At 38.5% G+C, this 21,793-nt stretch overlaps 1 protein-coding gene across 1 annotated transcript in view; it reads left to right on the top strand.

Moving 5' to 3' along the window:
• UNC79 (unc-79 homolog, NALCN channel complex subunit) overlaps positions 1–21,793 on the top strand; it is a 291,664-nt gene that overhangs the window by 130,412 nt on the left and 139,459 nt on the right. The window contains exons 19-22 of the mRNA XM_036735956.1: positions 2,339–2,480; positions 8,524–8,603; positions 8,695–8,843; positions 18,632–18,789. Of these exons, the coding sequence (XP_036591851.1) occupies positions 2,339–2,480; positions 8,524–8,603; positions 8,695–8,843; positions 18,632–18,789 (529 nt within the window). The remainder of the gene's footprint in view (positions 1–2,338; positions 2,481–8,523; positions 8,604–8,694; positions 8,844–18,631; positions 18,790–21,793) is intronic.

Below are 21,793 nucleotides of genomic sequence, written 5' to 3'. Positions count from 1 at the left end.
AGAAGTCTGAATTATTATGGTATTAAAAGCTGAAATATGTTGATATTATACAATACTATGCATTTCTGCATTTTTAAACTTTTCCATGGCGTTTGCTTGTCTTCGCATGTTGTCTGTGGCTTCTACAATCCGCCCCCCCCACAACATTCCCATTTAATTTCTTATGTTGTCCTGCAATGTATCAAAATTGCAATGGGATAAGTCATAATGTAGAAGGGATAGCTGGATTCCCATTTTATAAATAAGAAACGAGACTTAGTGAAGTGAATTGGTTGAGGTCACACATTAATTAGTTCAGCCAAGACTTGAATCTAGGTCTTCTGGATTCCAAATCTAGGAGAATGCTTGAAGGCCTAGGCCTTCCAATATTAGAGAGATGAAAATATTTGGCTGAGGTCCTCATCATATCATTTGGCTTCAGGGAAATCCCCTTCTATTTCAAACTATGTAAAACATTTTACAATTGGTTGACATGATTGGTTAATAAAACCCAAACAGGACAGATTTTCAGCTAAAGAAGGAGTTTGTATTTGGAGAGACTTCATTTCCTATGTTAACAACTCCTGTTCTAGGTTATATCACTACATACTACTTTGTTTCATCCATCTTATCAGTTGGCTATCAACTAATCCTTGCTAAGGTGTTAACTAGTAAGGAAGGCTTTAGATTGTGAGGATCCTTCTTGTGTATGTTTACGTTTTTAAAAAGGACTCTTGAATATGGAAAAAATCTTTAAAACCCAGGAGAATCAAGCTATGAAGAAAGGTGGTGAGATTTGAGATATCTGAGTGGAGACCCTGCCTAGTACCAACTCAGATCTTACCATGTTGGTAACCTACTAGTGTCGCCTAAGACTAGACTAATAGATATCCAGTTTTTGTCTCTTAATATTCTTTGGCTTCCCATTGTTTTCCCCAGAGTATATTCTGACTTACATTTGGAAGATAGCATGATTATATAGAAAGAGCACTGGTGGTGGCAAAAAATAGAAACAATGGGTGCCCATCAATTAGGGCCGGTTTGAACAAATCCTGCTATTTGAATGCAATGGTATATTTTTGCTGTACAGTAAGTGACAAAATGTGAATAATAAAGAGAAACTTGGTAAGATTTATGTGAACTAATGTAGAACAAAGTAAACAGAAACAAGAAAACTATTATTACCAAAATGACCACAGTAACATATAGGAAAACAACTCTAAATACATCATAATTCAGATCCGTACAGTGACCATTTATGATTCCAGAGCCTGAGGATGAAACCCACCTCATTCTTCTTGGTGGAGATAGTGGAGTAAGACAGATGCTTTCCTGCATGGTCAGTGCATGAAGCGATCTGCTTACTTTCTTAAAAGGGAGAGTTCTCTTGGACAGGGTTAATAACAGCAATGTAAAGGAAAACATCAACATCAACTTTTAAAATGATCTTGGTCAGAGGACCCCAATTTGAGTCTTGACTGTGTGGCCTTGGGCAAGTCATTTTGCCCCCGAGCTTCAATGTCCTTATCTGTGAAATGAGGGTAGTTATACTCATGCTTATGTCACAGGAAGGGCCGCTGGGTGGTACAATGGGTAGAGTGCTGAGACTGGAGTCAGGAAGACTCATCTTGCCGAGTTCAAATCTGGCCTCAGAGACTTGCTAGCTGTGTGACTCTAGGCGAGTGCTTAAGCCCATTTGCCTCAGTTTCCTCATCTGTAAAATGATCTAGAGAAGGAAATGGCAAACCATTCCAGGGTCTTTGTCAAGAAAACCCCAAATGGGATCATGAAGAATGGGACAAGACTGAAAGATGACTGAAATGTCATAAGATTATTTTAAAGAAAGTATGTTTGTAAAACTTAAAGGACTATAGAAATAGATTATCATTATGGATAATGAATTTCTTATTCATTTACTACGTGCCAGACACAATTCCAGGAAGTACGTAGTACAGATTTTATCATCCTCATTTAGCAGATGAGGAAACAGAGGTATTGGAGTGAAAGTAACTTGTCCAGTGTTGCAAAGCTAGTAAGTATTAGATTTGTAATTTAAAGTCCAGTCTTTCCATGACACTGATAATAACTATGGTATAATGCTATTTAAAATGACATTAAAAGCAAAGACTAAAATGTTCATGTCATGAAAGTAGTTTTCAAAACTTCATAAATCCTACCAACTTGGCGACAGTTTTACTATTTCCAATATTTCCAGATAAAGGAAAAACCTTTCCCAAAAGGCTAATTGGACTTCATTGTCTATCGTTGATATTGTCTGAAGTGTGTGACTAAACCTCTTCAGTTTTCATGGAGGTTTTTGTGTTCTGAAACTCATGAAGCTTCTTGCCTGTTCTTTTAGGAGCCCACAGACAACCTTGAAGACAGTCTTCTCTATTCCCGGCCTGAGTTTATAATAGGCACTGAAGGAGAAGAGGATGAGAACCCTGTTGCAAAGCATGGAGAGAACCCAGGAAATCACACTGAACTGCCTGAAAACATTGGTAGGTCAAGATGGTATGAAATTTTGGGTGGAGCAATGGGCTAGCCTGAGCTTTAAGAGGAAGCATATCTAAAGCCTTGGGCTTATTAGATGAACACAACCACCAAGGAGTAAATTCTTTTCCTAAGAGTACAAACTGAACAGACTGTAGAGTAGGGATGAGGCTTATGTGTGCTGGTGATTAGGGGACAATAAATAGTCCTAGGGATAAAAAACTTGGGGAAAGGAGCAGTCCCAAATAGGATGTTTTGCTAAATGAAACCAGAATTTATTGGGGTGATATTGGAAGGTGTACTGGTAATGAAATTAGGTAAGAAGTAGGAAAAGTTACTATTTGAACATATGTATTCCAAAGCTGAAAAATTAGCACAGTCAGGAAAAACAAAGTATACAGGGAGCATTGACAAGAGGGTAGTTCATTTCATACTATTACATCTGGGTTTTCAAATAGGCCTATAGTGTGATAAAACAGAGCCTTTATGATCACAAGGACAAAATACAGCAAGAGCTGGCAATGAAAGGCTTTCTCATCCCAAACTCAGCGCTTATTGGAAAACTGCTTTCTTCTACTTGGGGACAGTACCAAGTACTGCCTGCAGGACATTAGGACACTAAGCACACACATATCAGTCATACCCTTTCAAACTCTGGAGTCTCATTGGGGTCCTACTCCAGGCTAAACATCCCGTTTCTTTAATGAATCCTTGTATTATATGCTCTCTCTCATCCTTTCAGTACCCTTCTCTGGATATATTCTACTTTATCACTGTCTGTGAATGAATGAATGAAAATATATTTATCTAGAACCTGCTATGTGCCAGGCATTGTATTAGGCACTAGAGATACAGATACAAAAATGAGATAGTACCTGCTCTTAAGCAGCTTAAATTCTAATGGTATGGTGGTGGAGATAATACTTATAAGGAATTTGTGGCAAAGGAAGGGATTTTTGGTATCAGGAGTCATAAGCATGGTTAGTGGAACCCTTAGAATAGTGAGCAGTCTGACTCTATGCCAGTGGTAATGGTAATATTGATTTGATTACTGTTCCCAGAGTAAGAAGTAGAAAGGGGAGGGTAGATATGTGGCAGTGAGCAGATGGAAATAAGCCCCACAAGATTTTGGCTTCTTGGATGGCTGGATGGAATGAAAACATGGTATGGGAATGACCAGATATAGTGGGTTAGCAGAGTTTGAACTCTCTTACTAATCATGACAGCTCAGCTTGTGTGGAATTCCAAAGCCAAGTAGACTGACTCCTCCAGTGAGGAGAGTATGATGTATGCAGTGTGATGTATCTGATGTATGGAGGTGTAGTCCAGAGAGTCACTATTTGAGGTAGAGAGAAAGGCAAGAAACCCAGGTAGATGCGAGTTCCCTGGTGGTTAGCTTCATGAACATCTGTATTGCTAATCCACGAATGAGAATAGAATTCTGGTTTAGGCTTCTTTAAAAGTGGTGCCTAGAACCAAACACAATCTTTATGATGTGTTCTGATCAAGGCAGAATAAAACACAGTTATCACCTCTCTTGTCCTGGACACTAAACTTCTCCTGTAGTCTCTAAGACCCCCAGGACCTTTTCACAAAACTGTCATCTGAATATACTTTTCCTACGTATGCTTATGAAACCCAAGTGTAGAAATTTACATTTATATCTGTTGCATTTCATCTTATTAGATTTGTTTCATCAGTCTCAACCTTCAACTATAGGAATTTACATTAATTTTATCTCACTAGATTTGTCTCATTATAACACCTCAGTATTCTTTAGATTCTGACTTGTTCATTAAATGTATTAGCCATCTTGTTTGATATATGAAAATCTTACTAGCATGCCTGCCATGCTTTCATTTAAGTCACTTATTAAAATATTGACTGGCATAGAGCTAAAGACAGTTTCCTAGGGATCTAGAAACTTCCCTTTGACATTGACCCATTAATGATGACTTCTTGGGGCTGTTCAACCAGTTCTAGATCACATAACCTATTTAAGCCTACATCTCTCTATCTTGTACACAAGGGTAGCATGAAAGCTTTTGATAAAATAGTTGGCTAAAAATCCACATATTCTATGTCTATTGTATTCCCCTGATCTAGTAGTTTAGTTAACCAGTCCAGAAAGGGAATTGGTTCTGTCTGCTAGGTCCTCTCCTTAATGAACTCCTACCGGCTTTCAATTATCACTGATTCCTTTTTAAAATGCTTGTAAATCATCTCGTTGCTAGTGTGTTCTGCAGTTTTGTCAGAAATCAAGCTCCTGGGCCTATAGTTTATAGACTATTATTTTCCTTATTTTGAAAATCATGGCAAAATTTGCCTTTTTCTCATCCTGTGGAACCTCTTTCATTTTATATCAACTTTCAGAGATCTCCAACAATGGCTCAATGATTCGTTCATTCAAAATGCATTTATTGATTAAAAAAATAAAATAGATGGCAAAAACTACACAGGAAGCAGCATAAATTAACAGGTATACCTGAAAATAACTATGGTATTGAAATAAAAGACATCAATGAAATGCTCATTTTTAAGAAAGGAAAAAAACCCAAATGCATTTATTAGGTACGCACCAGGCACTGTTCTGAATACTAGAGGTAGAAAATGGAATATTCATAAAGGAGCTGATTATATTGGGGGGTGTTGGGAACAACATGTGCCCATAAAAATGAACACAATATGTGTACAAAACAAAAATACTAACAACTAAGAGAATTAGGAAAGGCCTCAGGGAGGACCTGCCGCATAAGCTGGGCCTTGAAGGCAGCCGGATTCTTCTAAGAGGTAGAGGTGGGGAGGGAGAACATTTCAGCCCTGGGGGGATAGCCTGTGCAAAGTCATAGAGGTGTAGGAGAGAGAGAATGTAATACATAGGGAGAGCACATAGGCCAGTTTGGCTGGAATATAAGGGATATGATAAGGAGAAATGTGAAATCAATTGCAAAAGATAGGTGGGATCCTGATTGTTAAGAACTTTAAATGTCAAATAGAGGAGTCTGTATTTTATCCTAGAGCAAATAGGGAGTTGCCACTGAATATTCTTGAACAAAGGACTTACATGATTAGACTTGTGCTTTAGAAATATAAATTTGCCAGCTGTGCAGAGGATGAACTTGAAGGAGGGAGACCAAAGGAAGGTGTTGTAATAATATGTCGGAGAGGCGATGTGAGTGGAGAGAAGGAGACAAAAGAGAGATCTGCAGATGCCATAGAGTTGCTCTTCCACAGTGGTCCTTTCCTCCATGGTTCCTCTGGCTGCTTTTGTTGAAGTTACCATTCATAGTTTCCCACTGAGTCCACTCTGTGGTCCTGCATTGCTCTACAGCTCTGCTTCTTGCAGCCCTCAGCAGGATGCTTTTTCTATACTCCATTGCTCTGCAGTTCTTCCAGCTACTTCTCTCCCTGTAGTTCTCAATTCTCAAGTAGATGGCACTTGTTCCCTTTGCTGGGACCAGCTCTAACATCCTGTGAGCAAAGACCTTTGAAGGCTCTATCTCTTTTGTGTATGTTTACAACCTATAGCATTAATGCTACTTGCAGCTGCTGTGGAGGTGTAAGACCAATAACACCAGAACACAGGAGGGCTGCTACCACAGATTCTTTGATCTGCTTCTCTAAAGGAAAGACAACTTTTAAAGGGGTCAACAGTCTTACTTTAATTACAGATAAGTAGAAAATACAAGCAGAGAAATTAGCATAGAGATTCAACAGACAGGGCTCCAACTGTCTGAACAAAGTAGTACAGCTACTTATATACACCACCAGATCGGGGGAACACCAACATCTGAATAGTCGGGCGGTTTTTAACAAAGGGCTACTCAGAGTTCCATCCAGGGAATCAAAAGGTCCTTCTCATGAGCGAACACCCAAAACAAAATCTCACCTCAGAATATCTATACATTTTTGGCTAATAGGCTCAGAGCCAGAAGGCATCACATCCCTCAGTCTTGACTAAGCCTAATAAGCTTAGTACCAAAAGGTGTGAAAGCCTTCCTATAAGCAAGCCTCTCCCTAAGCAAGCTCCTCCTTAGGCAAGTTCTTCCCCCAATGGGCTCTATGTAAGTCAAGATGTATTGCAGCTGGGCTGGAGTTCAAAGCAGCAAGACATTTGTGATTGAACACATGTGGTCACATAGGCCCATTAATGGACTGGGAAGATCCTCCTACTCCCTTAACATTACACAGCCCCAAACACACTTCCATGCCCAAACACCTCTACCTCCTGATGTTATCTTTTTTATAACTCTCTTATTTCCAGCCCTCACAAAGAAGAGGTCTCTTGTAGTCTAGAATAAACATGCCTTCCTCCACTTACAAGTAGTGCTTTCTCCTCAATCTCATATTGGCTCTTTGTTATTTATCCCAATTTGTGTCTCCTCTCACCTGGAGCTCAGAGTACATAACTTTTATCCAGTCAGTAATACCTGGTTGTCTAGGGGTTAACCCCTAGACTTAACCCGGGGTTCATGACCTTCAAACAAATTTTGATAACTGTATTTCAGTATAATCCTATGTTTTATTCTTTTTTATTTTAAATTTATTTATTTAACATATTTAGTTTTCAGCACTGATTTTCACAAGAGTTTGAATTACAAATTTTCTCCCCATTTCTACCCTCCCCCCCCACTCCAAGATGGCGTATTATGTTTTATTCTTTTAAAAACATTATTCTGAGAAGGGTTACATAAGCTTTACCAGACTGCCAAAGGGTGCCATAACAAAGAAAGGATAAGAATCCCAGGGCTACACTATTAGAGAGTACTTACTATTTTTCCAATTATCTTGCTATTCTCCTTAGGCACTTGTGTGTCTTTTTTTTCAAATTACTTGATGCTTTTTCTCTCTCTTCCGAAATTATTGCACAAAGGTCAGAGTGAGATTTGTAATTGCTGGCTATAGCTTTATTTATATGTAATGGCAGATTTTGGGCAGAACAAAGATTAAAAGCAAAATGAACTTCTAAGTACATAGTGAGTACTCTTCTCCATACTTAATTATTAGTAATTCCACTTATCGTGATATTGGTTTTTTTATGAAACAACCTAAAAATGCCTCACATTCCTTTCCACAACCTCTACTCTGATGATTCTCAGTCATGGTGCAGATGCTATCGTCTCCTTGGCTTTTCCTGTTAGTCTTTTGAACAAACCGATTCAACAAAAACTTATGGAGCACCTACTATGTTTGAGGCAATGGGGTTGGTTCTAGGGATACCAAAATAGACATAAATAGACATAAATCTTGCTCTAGAGAACCTTGTAATCTGCTGGGGACAAGGAAAGATGGGGAGAATGAGGGAGAAACTGGGGAGAAATGCAGACAGTGTACTCCAGGAAAATTTGATCTTCTCAACTGCTGGGGCCATTTCTTATCTACTTAATCATTTATGTATGTGTTTTGTTTGTACTTGTACCTAGTGAGTAGCAGACCTGGAGTTTTGAACTATGTCTTCTGAATTCAATGCCCTTGTCACTAGCACATCTTGTTGGAAAAAATGAGTTAAGAAATACTTTAAAAAGGTAGTACTTCAGATACAAAGTGCCTCTGAGTATTTTGCATTTATTTCCCCCCATATTTGTAAATTTCTATTAAGTAGGTAGAATCAAATACGGTATGTTTATGTTTTAATACCACCTCTTTTCTAATTGCCCCAGTTAGACATGAACCCTAGTTCTGTATTTGATGTGCTAGCTCTTTGTACTCTTTTTCTATACTTAATTATATTTTACTTTTATTGTATTTTTATGTATCTTTAATCCTCCCTTGAAGATATAAAGCAATTTGAGGGCAGAAACACTACCTTGTTAATTTTACACTTCAAACTTATACACAGTAGGCACTTAAAAAGTCAAATTACTTCATAGCCTTTGTTTCTTCCTCACTAGAAAATGAGATGAGATTAGATGATCTGCAAATTGACTTTTCATTTTAAATAGTTTAAAACCTGTGGAATATCAGGTTAATGTATGTTATATCTACTGGATCATCTCCTGGTGAGTTCAAGGAGGAATTACATTAATCCTTTGTGTAATTGTTTCTTGACAGCAATAAAGAATGATACTGAAAGAAAATTTTGTTACCAGCAACTTCCAGTAACTCTAAGGCTAATATATACCATTTTCCAGGTATGCTTTTTATAATGTTGGAATATATGCATATGTTTATGATAAATTGCAGTATTTAAGTAAAGCAGTAAACATATGGTTATTTGCACAGGAAATGGCAAAGTTTGAAGAGCCTGATATTCTTTTTAACATGCTCAATTGTCTGAAGATTCTCTGTCTTCACGGAGAGTGTTTGTACATTGCAAGGAAGGATTATCCACAGTTTTTAGCCTACATTCAGGATCATATGCTAATTGCAAGGTATGTCTTCCATCTGAGGATTATTGTGAATCTTTGCATTTTAGATTTTGACCCTAAAAATAAACTTTGAATGTGATTTATTTGAATGTGACTTATTTGATCCTTATTTCTCAGTCAAGGAAGCATTACTGACAACTGTATCCTTCCTTATTTTTCTTCTTGATGTTAATTTTTAGTGGCAAGGGAAGGAATATGAATGCAAATTAATTAAATTCCATAGAAATGCATAAGTAAATACAATTAAATTAAACATTTATTAAGCATATATGCATAAACACATGCTGAGTATACAAAGACAAAAAACAAATAATCCTTGCTTTCAAGGAATTTATAAATATGAAATATATACGGAGTAGATGCAAAGTAATTTCTGAAGGGGAAGAAAGGGTAAAAGGCAGTGTGGTTTAGTGGAACAAACATTAGAGTTCGAGTCAGGACACTTGGATTTGAATACTGTCTGTGATTATTTTTTAGTGATCGAATCATGAGAAAGTCATGAAACTTCTCTGAACCTTCACTTCTTCATCTGTAACATGAGGACAGTAATGTTTGCACTAATTTCCTATTAGAATTGAAGGAAACACTTTTTAAGTTTGAAGCAAATAGGAATTATTATGATTGTGTGATTGTGGACAAGTCACTTGATCTCCCTGAACTTTATTTTCCTTACATAAAAAAATTAATAGACTGGATTATAGATGAGATAGCTCTAAAACACCTTCTTGCTTTGCCATTCTATGATTCAGTGGGCATCCATTTTGGGAATCTCTTTAGCTTAGGCCAGCTCCTTAATTCCTTCTTGCTATTTGCCAGTTCACAAATATTTTGGTTAAGATTTCTGGAGAGTGGCTTCAAAAATAGGAAAAGCAAGTTCCTGGCTAGATATAGATTACCTCAAAGAAGGCTATTAAAATGTAAGTTTTTGAAATTTTGCAGATCAGACAAAAGGGCTTTTGATTAGAAGCGTATGAGGAAGAAGAAAATTACCTATGTATTTCAACAAGTTAGATACTATAGAGAGTAGCTACAATGTAGAAAGAAGAATGGAAAGAGGAAAGAAAGAAATCCAAGAAAGGAGCTAGTAAGAAAACAGTCTTAACTAAGAAGCAGGATGAACTAGAGAGGATGCAAATTTGACTTTATAGGTAGGTATGAATGCGACTTGCTGAGATAAGATACATGATTGTAATATGGCTTTGGAAGGATATGTTTTATTGAAAATGAATAGGTTAGGTAAAAGGGCTTAGGCAATAGAATAGTACTGTGAAAGACTATAGGAAGATACACTCACGTGAAGAAATCTGGGCATGAGAGGGCAGAGGCATGGTTGGACAGAATTTAGGTGAAGAAACCAGAGTGATACTGTAGTCTATACTACAGCCACCTGGACAGAAAAAGGAAATAGATGAGGAGCTTGGGAGATATCATAAGCTTGGTAATAGAGGTATAACATAATAGTGATGAGAAAATTCAGTTATCCAAACATTTGCTTGGGCTCTCTTTCTCTCAGACAAAAGTGGAGCAGCTAATAGTTTCTTGGCTTCTTTTATTATTTTTATAATAATTTGATAATTTTATCCTATAAAAGGTAGAGTAACCCAGAAGGGGGATTGCTGTTCTGGGCCTGATTCTGATCAATAAGGAGAAACTGGAAGTTGAAATGGAAATGCTGGGACCTTTGGTGGCTGTTTCAGCAATCTGGCTAGCAGCTTCTGTGGGGGTGTAAGATCCAACCATAGCCAGCACCCAGAAATCTGCTGGCATTCCAGGAAAGCACAGGTTCTTTTGATCTGCCTTAATAAGAAAAACAAGGTGAAGGGGTTGACAAGCTTATTTTAATTCAGCATACAGACAGGATTCACTTAGTTCAGGGGAAAAAGCCAGTACACTGAACTTCAGAACAAAATACAAACAAATTACAAATATCAACAGACAGACCCAGTACAATTCATAGTTACCAACATCTAGGTTCAGCCCGGGAGCTCAGAACAAGGGCTAGCCCAGAGTCACATGCCACCACTGCTGCCGCAAAGAGCTCCAACAGAAAAGGGATCTTCAAGCTATCTTCTCTCCTTTTATAGAGTTTTTGACATCATCAAGTGTTGTCTGAATGACCAGAGCCCAGGCTCTGGTGATTGGTTCTTGAGTTGGCCTTAGGACCCTGGGAGGTTCACATCCACATAGATTAGGTTAACACCCAATAGGGCATGGCTCTGGAGTTAACACCTCCCCTTAGCCAGCCCCATCTTGGGCCCCACCCCAGTCACCAATCCACACCCACATAGGTTCCACACCTAATAGGGCTCTGGGCCTGGGGCCCAGCACCTAGCAAGGCTCACTGAAATACACTGAGTTACTCAAAGAAAACAAAGGCCATTTTGCTTACCAACACAGTGGCAAGTTTAGAATTTGTGATAATGGAGAGAAAGACAAGCTCTGACAAATACCCTAGGTTCTAGGAGTGAAGATTTCAAAGTAGTCAGAGAAAAGATTGGTAGGATATGATAGATTCTACAGTTATACAGAAAGTATGGAAAAATATCAAGAATATATTCTGAAGATGTAAAAAGAAATAATTCCAATGAGAATACAAAAGGGAGGTTTTCTAAAGAGCCCAATATTAATGTATAGGGAATTAATTGAGCAACTTATATTTTAAAGACATATGCAGAAGATGGAAGTAAGAACAGGTAATTAAAAATTGAACATAAAAGCAGGCTGTAGTCTAATGTCAGGCATGATAAAGTTCAGAGTTAGTCAAGGAATGCTGAGGATAACAAAAACAAATTTTTGGTTGGTTTTAGCAATGTAGCACCCACAGACTTCCTGCCACCACTCACATAGGGTCCCCTCGGAAACAACCATGTTAGATTCAAGGTACTCTGTGATTCTGCATCTACTCAAAAGCCATTGTTTGTAAGACCCCACTGATGTATTTATTGTTAGTGGTCACCCAGAGGGTCCGACTAGTTTAAAACAAAGGTGTTCAATGAAATTGCACAGTAAGGAGTGTAGGAAGGCAAATACTGTATCCATTTTTCATGAATGAAAGAGAATAGAATGTTGAAAACTGTAATCCAGTGAGCACTATTCTTGTGGACAAGATGAAGATATACAGGTTAGATGATTTGTAAGAAACCATTTGAATGCCCAAAGAGTGATCACCAACAGTTTAATATTAACTTGGAAGGAGATCTCTGGTGGACTGCCCTTGGTCATTCAACATTTTTATCAGTGACTTGGCTAAAGACATAGATGGCATGTTTATAAAACTTGGAGATGACACAAAGGCTAGGAGGAAAGAGTAACAGTGGGTGACAGACTCTACGTAGAAAATTATCTCAACAGGCTAGAATGTCGGGATGATTTGATTCAAATTTGAAGTAATTTGAAATTTAGTAGGAATAAATGTAAAATCTTAAACATGGTTTCAAAAATCAACTTCACAAGAATAAAATGGGGGAGAGGTAGCTAGTAATTCATCTGAAAAAATTTTTGTGGTTTGAATAGACTGTAAGCTCAATTTGACTCTATGTTGTGATATAGTAACCAAAAGAAGTTAATGCAAACCTGAACGGCATTAAGAGAGACATTATACCAAGAGCAAAGGAGGTTATATTTTTGCTGGATTTTGCTTTGGTTAGACAACCCCTGGGGAATTATGTATTGCATTAAATAATATTGGACTTGGAGTCAGAAAGGACTGTTTTCAAATCCTGCCTCAGATATATGCTAGCTGTGGCCACTCACTTAAACTCTCTGAGCTTCCGTTTCCTCATCTCTACAAAGAAGAGATTGGGCTCATTGGCCTCTGGGGTCCTTTTAAACTCCAATGAAAGGTTCTATGAATTTTGGACACCTTTTTTTATGAGCTGGAGAATGTCCAGAAGAGGGTAATTAGAGGAGTGCCCTATAAATATCAGTTGAATGAACTGGAAGTGTAGCCTATAGAGGAGAAAACTTTTTGCTTCTTTTGTGATAGCTGATTTCAAGTATTTTAAAGACTGTCACATGGAAGAGGTATTCTACTTATGTTGTTTGGCCCTCAGAAGGGGAACTAGAAGTCATATGTGGAAATTGTGGAAAGATAGAATTTGGTTTGGAAAAGGAAAAACTTGCCAACAACTAGATCTATCTGAAAGGAGAATGGACTGCTTTAGGAGGGAGCAGACTCCTCGTCGATGGGTGGTCTATAAAGCAGGGGTTTGGTGATCATTTACTGGTTGTGTTGTAAAAGGTGTAGGTTGGATGAGACAGCACTCTGACCTCCTTTCCAATTCTTAGATTATGTGTTTCTATGATAGTGTATCATAGTGTTCTGTGCTCTCCTTGGAACATACAAATAGGTTGTACCTTCCTAGGCCACTCTAAAACAGGCATATATAGAAGGAAGTCCATGAACTTACTGGTGAGGACAAATGGGTAGGATTTTTATTCATTTCAGAGAGTGAATTCTCTAGGTCATATTTTCTTCCTTTAGTTTTCTACTTGTGTACTCACATAGTACCTCACATTGCAGAATGATAGCTCAGTCAGGATGAGATAGGCAACTAACAATCAGATTACAAGTGTCAGAGACATCCTTGATGTGGGCTTTAACAGCTAATCGTTAATGGCTCCCAGCTGGGATAGCAGCTGGTGAGATGGCACCTCAGCTGTGTGGCCTACGTGATTATTGCCTGTATGCTGGTGCCCTCTCTGTCTCTCTGCCTTTGACAGCTACCTTCTGCTGCTTGAAACTCCATGGTGGACATGGCTTAGAGGTGGTGTGGTGCAGTGGGAAGAACATTGGAATTGGAGTCAGAGGACCTGGGTTTGAAGCTTCACTCTGCTACTTACTCCCTATGATGTGGGCCTCAGTTTCCTCATCTGTAAAATGAGAGGGCTGAACTAAAAGATCCCTAAGGTCTGTTCCAGCTCTACAATCTTATGAGTACATGTGATTTTTGCATATTCCTTTTTTTGTACACTTAAACCATTCGCAATAAGTGTTATCTGCTGATGGACACAAAGCACTTGCCCTTTTTCTGGTAGGAAATGAAAGCCTATTGCAGCGGTCAAAACTCGTCAGGGACTAGGGAAGCCTTCTCAGAAGAGGGGAAATTTGAGCTGGACCATCAAGGATGTATGTAGCATTTCATTAGGTGGAGGTGGAAGGGAGGGCATTCTAAAGGAAACAGCACAAAGAACTAGTTTTTTGTTTTGGTGGGGCAGTCAGGTGATACAGTGGATAGAATACTGAACCTAGAGTCAGGAAGACCTGAGTTCAAATCCAGCAGCTGACACTGGGTCTGTGTGTGACCCTAGGCAAGTCACTTTAGCCCTGTTTGCTTCAGTTTCCTCATCTGTAAAATCGACTGGAAAAGGAAGTGGCAAGCCATTCCAGATGGGGTCACAGAGTCAGACGTGACTGGACGACAATAACTTTTCAACGTCAGGGCACTTTGATGATGTTAATAATAACACCCTCCATATACTAGCACCTTCCTTTCTAAGGCTTGAAACAACCTTCACCATCTCCCTTCAATAGAAGGCAGAGGAAGTATTATATTCAATGGACCAATAAAAATGAGGCTAGGAAAAATCAAACATCTCCTATGAAAAATATTGGTAGACAACGTCAACATATGTTTGGCCAGAGAATTCTATGTCAGCGAAGAAAGAACTGTTACTCGTTGTGTTCTGAAGTGCTGCTGAGCGCTCCTCGTGGCCAAGGAAAGGTCTTTATAGACAAACCTCATACGATCATGATGGTGATGATGATGATGATGATGGTGGTGGTGGTGGCAGTAACTGCCTCTCACAGGGCACTTCAAGGCTGGTTACCTGATTGGAGCCTCACAGCAACCCTCTGAGGTAGATGTTATTCTTATTCCTATTTTACAGATTGAGGAAACTGAGTCAGAGAGATCGAGTGATTTGCTCAGGCTAACATAGTGAGTGAGAATCTGAGGTTGAATTTGAGTTCAGTATTTCCGGCTTTCTATCCACTGCACTCTCTTGTTGCTTTAGGCACAGTACTTTGGCTTAGGGGCTGTAGAATATATAAAGATGAGATGAATAATAATGGCTCACATTTACAAGCTTAAAAAGTGCTTTTCCTAGAAAAGTTCTGTGAAGTATTATGAGTATTGTTGTCCTTATTTCAGAGATGAAAAAAACTGGCTCTCAGAGGTTAAGTTCCTTGCTTAGAATTACATAGCTAGTAAGTATCTAAGCCAGGACTGGAATCTAGGTCTCCTGATCTGAAATCCATTTTTTTCCCCTAGATCACATCCCTGCTTTAAAAACTTCACAGTCTAGTAGAAAAGAGAAATTCGTAAATAATTATAATGCAATTATATATAAGTATATATATATATATATATATATATATATATATATATATATATATATGTGGCATAAAAGAGGTAAGAGTAAATTGTCCTAGAAGATCAACTAAATGACAAGCATTTAATGAACTCTTACTAAGTGCCAGCTGTGGTGTTAAGCTCTGAGTATTCAAAAAAGGTCAAAACTACAAAAACAGTTCCTGACCTGAAGGGGCTTATATATTAATGGAGGAGACAGCAAATAAAAAGGTATCTATGATATGTAATATATACATATGTATGCATATATATATGTGAGAATATGAAGGGAAGGTAACTTTTGAGGGGAAGATTCAAGTGTATGATTATAGGAAACACACAACACAAGTGGTTGTGTAACCTCTATTTAAAGAGCTCTACTGAACTTACAACTTCTGACTTCCCAAGACAGTCCAATTTTTGGATAGTTTTTATTGTGATATAAATAAAGAAGGCGGGGTATAACAAGGTAGTGTGGATCTCAGAAAAGCAGAGTTTATTTAGTTATCATGGCTGAACAGTGGCTTGAAAGTGGCATTGAGGAGTAACAAATATGCCTCCTGGCCTTATTAATTGGGCTAGCGGAAGGAGTAGTCTAGGTGTCAGGAGGCACAAAGTGATATTTCAGGTAAGTGTATCAGTAGAAGTACTGGTGTAAAAAGTGCATGCAGGAATGATGCAGGGGAGTTTATTTAAAAAAGAACAGAAGTTCCAACTGGTAGAAGAGCTGGTCTGGATAGGAATGAGAGCTCAGTAAGAAGAGCAGAAGTGAGGAATGCTGAGTAGGCAGAATTTGATCTTCAGACAAGCATGGTGGACTAATATTCCAGTATTACAACTGGAACGTTGGTGTGGAGGAGAGGCCAAGTGTGAGGGGCTGGAAGGCTTGAGTTCAGGTTCCAATTTATACACAAACTAGACCTGTCACCCTGGGCAAGTCATTTAATCTCCTGCATCAGTTTCCTCTTTTATAAAATGGGGATAATATACTTGCACTGCTGACTTTATGGGGGTTTGTGTCACCTTTACAGCATTATACAGGGTGTTCCTAAAGTCTGGACACATAGGCGATAATGCATATTTTCAAGAAATGAAATGAATGAAATTTTCACCAACATTTTATTTAATTGGAATATTAACAAATAGCATCTTCAATATATTTCCATCATTTGTGATGCAAAGGTTGAGGCACTTTGCAAGATTCATGTGAACTCAATGCAATAACTCCACATTTCCGTCAATTTTAGCACATTCACTCTTTGTGCGTTTTAGGCATTTAATCAAGTGTGTTGCATCTGCGATTTTCATTGAGTACACCTTCTCCTTTAGCATATCCCAGAAGAAGAAGTCGCTGAACAACACAGAGTCTTCGGTGAAACGGTTAATGATATGCTAATGAGATTTCCTATGTGTGCAGATTAGAATGTTGGGATGGTAGTGGCTGCCTCCATAAACTATTAACTCAGTTTTTGGTCTATTATACAACATTGTTTCCTTCATTAAATTAATTCAGAAAACATTTATTAAATGTCTCCAGTGAGTGCTGGATTTGGAGTCAGAGGAGCTAGGTTTGAACCCAATTCTGCCACTTACCATCTTGGGTGAATTACTTTACCTCTCTGGACTTACACTTTTTTTGCTGTAAAATTACGGATTTGGACATAGTGACCTCTAAGTTCACTTCCAACTCTTAATCTATGATCTTATATGTAATGCTTTGTGCTAGGATCTGAAATATAGAAATAACTGAAACAGAGACCTTCTCAGAGAGCTTACAGTTTAATGGGAGTTGTAAGACACGCACAGATAAATATAGTACAGATTAGAATGTTAGAATTATATAAGAAGAATACAGAGCACTATGTGTTTAGGTGAAGGATTCCTTTCATGTAAGGGTTGTAGACTAGTTGGCTGATAAAGTTCCTTCCAAACTTCACATCCTGTGAAGCCGTTAAAAGAGTGATAGGATGTGGTGGTTAGAGAAGTTAGGAAAGGGTTTATGGAACAGTAGCATTTGAATCACAGAATCTAAGAGTTGGAAAGAGTGTCTGAGGCCATAGATTTCAGCCAAAACCAGCACTCTGCATTGGGATAATTCTGAGCCAGTGAACAAGCTTATTATGTACTCTTTACAGTTAACTAAAGAGTTACCCCATGCAGTTAATCTTCTGAGCATATAGTCACTATTGTATATAGAGATTTCAAAACTGTAGATTGCTTTATTTCCACAGGGACAAAGATTCAAGATTGTGTTTCTCAATGAAAAATATTGTGAGGGGGATTTTCCTTACTGATGCAAATACACATTGAGTCTAGTAAGACTGTACCTATTTTTACTTCAAATTCACATTAACTTCGTGAGTCTAACAAAAATGTCCTCTACAACATCCACAAATGGTCGTTCACTTTTCATGTACTGCAGCTGGACCTTAAAAGATGGGCAGGGTGTCAACAGGTGGAGACTAAGGGAAAGCATTCCAGGTATAGGCAATAATATACACAGACATGTGAGTGTGAGAAAGCTTGAGATGTTTTGTAGGTTGCAGATGATTTAGAACTAGATGGAACATTTAGATGAGGAATTTAAGAATAAAGGGATTACCTGACTTTCCCACAGTCACGTAGGTAGAGCTAGAATTTGATCGTAGCCCTTCTGATTCTAGGTCTAGTGCTCTGCCCACTGTGGTAGATGGGAGCAGTGGTCAGATTTTATTAGAGTATAAAATGTGAAATGGGAAGGTGAAATTTGCCCGGAAGGAAGATCAGTGTGAACAGGGAATAGGCCATTGCTGTATTTTCTGCAGTGTACTTCTCCTGTTTACAACTAAGGGCTACAGTGAATAATGGAAGGGACCTGCAGGGTAAGAGAAGGTTTCACGGAGGAAGTTGCATTTCACTTGGTCTTTGAGGGATGGTAGGAAGTTAGCAGGTGGAATGTTGGGGCAGAGCATTCTGGGTAGCAAAGTTAGGGAAGTAGGAAGACTAGGGTGAAGTGTCCAGGCTGACTAGAACATGGTGGTCATTAAAGGGAGAAGTAGAAGAGAAGTGTAACTTAAAAAAATCCATACCAAGCACAAGCCATGTTTATTATAAGTGATAGTTTTTTGAAGTTCAGTATTCATTCATTCACTTAACAAATATTTTCCAAACACCTACTATGTATAAGGCCCTTTGCTCAGCACAGGGGAAAATAAAAAGAACCTTTTGTCAAGAAGCTTGCAATGTAATTGTGGAATTGGGAGGAAAACATGAATGATTATGATACAAGAAAGGGAAGTATGAAGGGGAAGTACATACAAAACGTTACCTCACAAGGTTGTTGTGAGGATCCAATGAGATTACATATATGAAGTGCTTTGCAAACCTTAAAGCACTATATTCGTGTTAGTTATGAGAATATTTTTGGTAACCGGAGTATATTTTCCTTTGGTCTCCTAGCCTATGGAGAGTCATCAAATCTGAATTCTCCCAGTTGTCTTCATTAGCAGTTCCTCTCCTTCTTCATGCTTTGTCACTTCCTCATGGTGCTGATATCTTCTGGACAATCATAAATGGCAACTTCAATAGCAAAGACTGGAAAATGAGGTTTGAAGCAGGTACTTTTCTACTAACTTGAGGTTTATGTTGGGGGCAGAGGACGTCAAAAGGAACAAGTGAATTAGCTGCTGAATCTACTTCAAGCAGTGAGACAGTTTATTAGAATTTAATCATTACATTTATTATTGGTCCTCTTCTCCCTTGTTTTCAAAGAACCTTCATCTGTTCACTGATTTATCTGGTTGCTCCGCTGACTGATAGTAGGTGGAACTTCTATGTTCTCTCTTCATTATTCCATTGTGAGGCACCTAGTGCCAGGTTTTCTGTGGCCATCGATTCAGTTTGATTTAGTTTGATTCAGTTCAGTTCGTTGTAATTCAGCATGCATTTATTAAACATCTATGTGCAGGACTCTTTTCTGGATACTGTAAATACAAATATGAAAGATGAGAGTCTCCACCATCAAGGAGCATATTATAGGGAATATAAACAATAAACAGTCTTATAAGGAAAGGTGGGGCTGGGATAAGACAATGCATAAACAATCAATTATAATACAAGATAGAATATGATAATGGCAAAAGAGAGGTGTAAATAAAGGGACTTTACATACATTTTCCCATTTGATCCTTATAACTCACGCCTGTTTTCCAGAAGAAGAGGCTGAGAATTACAGTGATAGAGTGGGCCAGGGTCACGCAGATAGTAAATAGCAGGATCAGGTATTAAACCAATGTCATTTGCTTTCTGGTTCAGTGGGTCCTCAGCAATATTTCATGTAGTGATCAAAATCCTGGTAAAATATATTTTAGAATTGTTCAAGGCACTATGGGTTACATAGATTAATAAGAGGGAAATCATTATCTGAAGGAGCTTATTGTCAATATCGCTTGATATGGTCATAAAACACTTTTGTCTGCATTAACTGATTTGATTCTCACCTTCAGGCTACTTAGTACGTGGAAGTGTGAGAAATTTAAATAAGAATAAAATAACTGAGCATTAGTAAGTTAAAATAGTAGAGGATTCAAAACTGTACCTAATAAATCGTGCAGACACAAATTGCTGTGGGAGTTCAGAAGAAGGAGAGAGGATTGGAGTTGGTGTAATCAGGAAAGGCTTCCTGGTGGAACCAGGAGCTCAATTGGTTCTTGAAAGATGGGTTGGATTTAAGTGGACACAGAGGAAGGAGGGAGGGCATACCCGGAAGGGAGATAAATTTGAGAAGAATCACATTATTCTCATTTTATAGGGGATCAAATGAGATATATGGAAAAGAGTTCTGTAACCATAAAGTAGCAGGGAAATGTGGGCTGTTAGTAACTGTAACAGCCCCCATTTCTCTAGCTCTTTAAGGTTTACAAAGAACTATCTTCACTGAAACCTTAAAAGTTAGGAGTATTACTTCCATTCTGCATTGGAGAAACTGCGTCTCATACATTAACACTGACATTAACAAGTTCTCTATAGAATTGATTAGCCAGTCAACAAGCATTCATTACTTCATATATGTCAGGTACTGGGACTACAAAGACAAAAACAATAGTTCCAGTATCCAAGGAATGATATTCTGCCAGGTGGGAAATAACATGCATACATACAAATAAATGTAGATTATATACAAAATAAACACAGTGTAGTTTCGGTAGAGGAGATATGAACCATTCAGGGAATCAGGCAAACTATTCCTGTAGGTGGTGACTCTTGAGCTGAGACCTAAAGGAAGCTGGGGGTTCCTAGGGGCAGAAGGGAGGAGGGAACATTCCAGAGAGGGGGCAGGCTATGAAAAGGCATAGGACCTTGAAAATGCACTGTTGTAGATGAGGAACAGTAGGAGGCCAGTTTGGCTGGAATGTAGAATGCAAGAAGAGGAATAATACACAGTAAGGCTGGAAAGGTAGGCTGACATGCAAACTGTCCCATGCTAAACTTTGTCGCCCAGTGGAAACGCGGGCTCAGAATTTGCTCTGAGCAAAATTTACTTGTATATTCTCCCATGTCTTGGATAGATCCCTGTGTTCCTGTCCTTGTCCCATGTCAATGTGTTCCAGCTTCTTGCTCCCTTCAAAGCCCAAGTCAACTGCCTCCTCCATCGAGCATCCTGGACCCTTCCCTCTTCATCTGGCCTTTGTCTTCCACAGACCCTATAGGGAAAGGGATCGTTTCTCCTCAAGCTTCCTGAGACCCTTGCTCTTACCTCACTCTCCCTTGTGTTCTAGTTATTTTGAATTGGCTTTTCCCCGATCTCCAGACCCTGTGAAATTGGGAGTGCCTTGCAGGGGGGCATAAGGAGCAACTAAATAAATTAGTGTGAAATTTGTTGTTGAATTCTTAGAAAGATTTATTTTGTTTTTTTTCCCCTCAGATGTAGTAGTTTAGGATAGGATGCTAGGAAGATATTTTGAAAATCTAGAAGCTGAGAAAACAACAAAAAAGGCAGGAGTGGCTGCCTTTCAACACATCTCATCTAATTCAGTTCAGTTCAACAAATGTTTAGGACATGCGCTTGACACTGCGCTGGTTGCTCGAGGAGAAACATTTGTTAAAGCATGTTCTTTGCTCTCATGGAGCTTGTAGTTTAGTGGGGAGATTTGACACATACACAGATAACTATAAAACAATTATTTAGCTAACCATAATTCAAATTTATATATCATTGAAAGGTTTACAAAGTGCTTTCCTGTGAGGTAGCTAGAATATGTGTGATACCCATTTTACAGCTAGTAAGTATAAGATGAAGGCAGGACTCAAATCCATTTCTCTAAACTCCAAGGTTAGTGCCCTTTCTGCTACACCACAGTTATCAGAGAAGTGTTATGTGAGGCCTGAGGGGGAAAGGATAATTACTGAAAAAAATGTTGAATGCTTCATGAATCTGGGTCACATAAGTTAAGCTGAAGAACAAAATTGCAACAACAAACCAGAAATCCTTGGAAATAAAGAGATTGCTTTGTAATCTCTTATTCCACAGCTGAATTAGAAATGTAGAAAAAGGCAGAAACAATTTCTTTTGATGATTAAAGCCAGTGTTTGGGGGTTGCTTTGGGTAATATCTGGTCTCTG

The sequence above is a fragment of the Trichosurus vulpecula genome, chromosome 8 (genome assembly GCF_011100635.1).
Source record: "Trichosurus vulpecula isolate mTriVul1 chromosome 8, mTriVul1.pri, whole genome shotgun sequence".
In the NCBI taxonomy this organism is placed as follows: Eukaryota; Metazoa; Chordata; class Mammalia; order Diprotodontia; family Phalangeridae; genus Trichosurus; species Trichosurus vulpecula.
The sequence above is the reverse complement of the archived record's forward strand: the minus strand, read 5'-3'. Positions and strand labels throughout refer to the sequence as shown.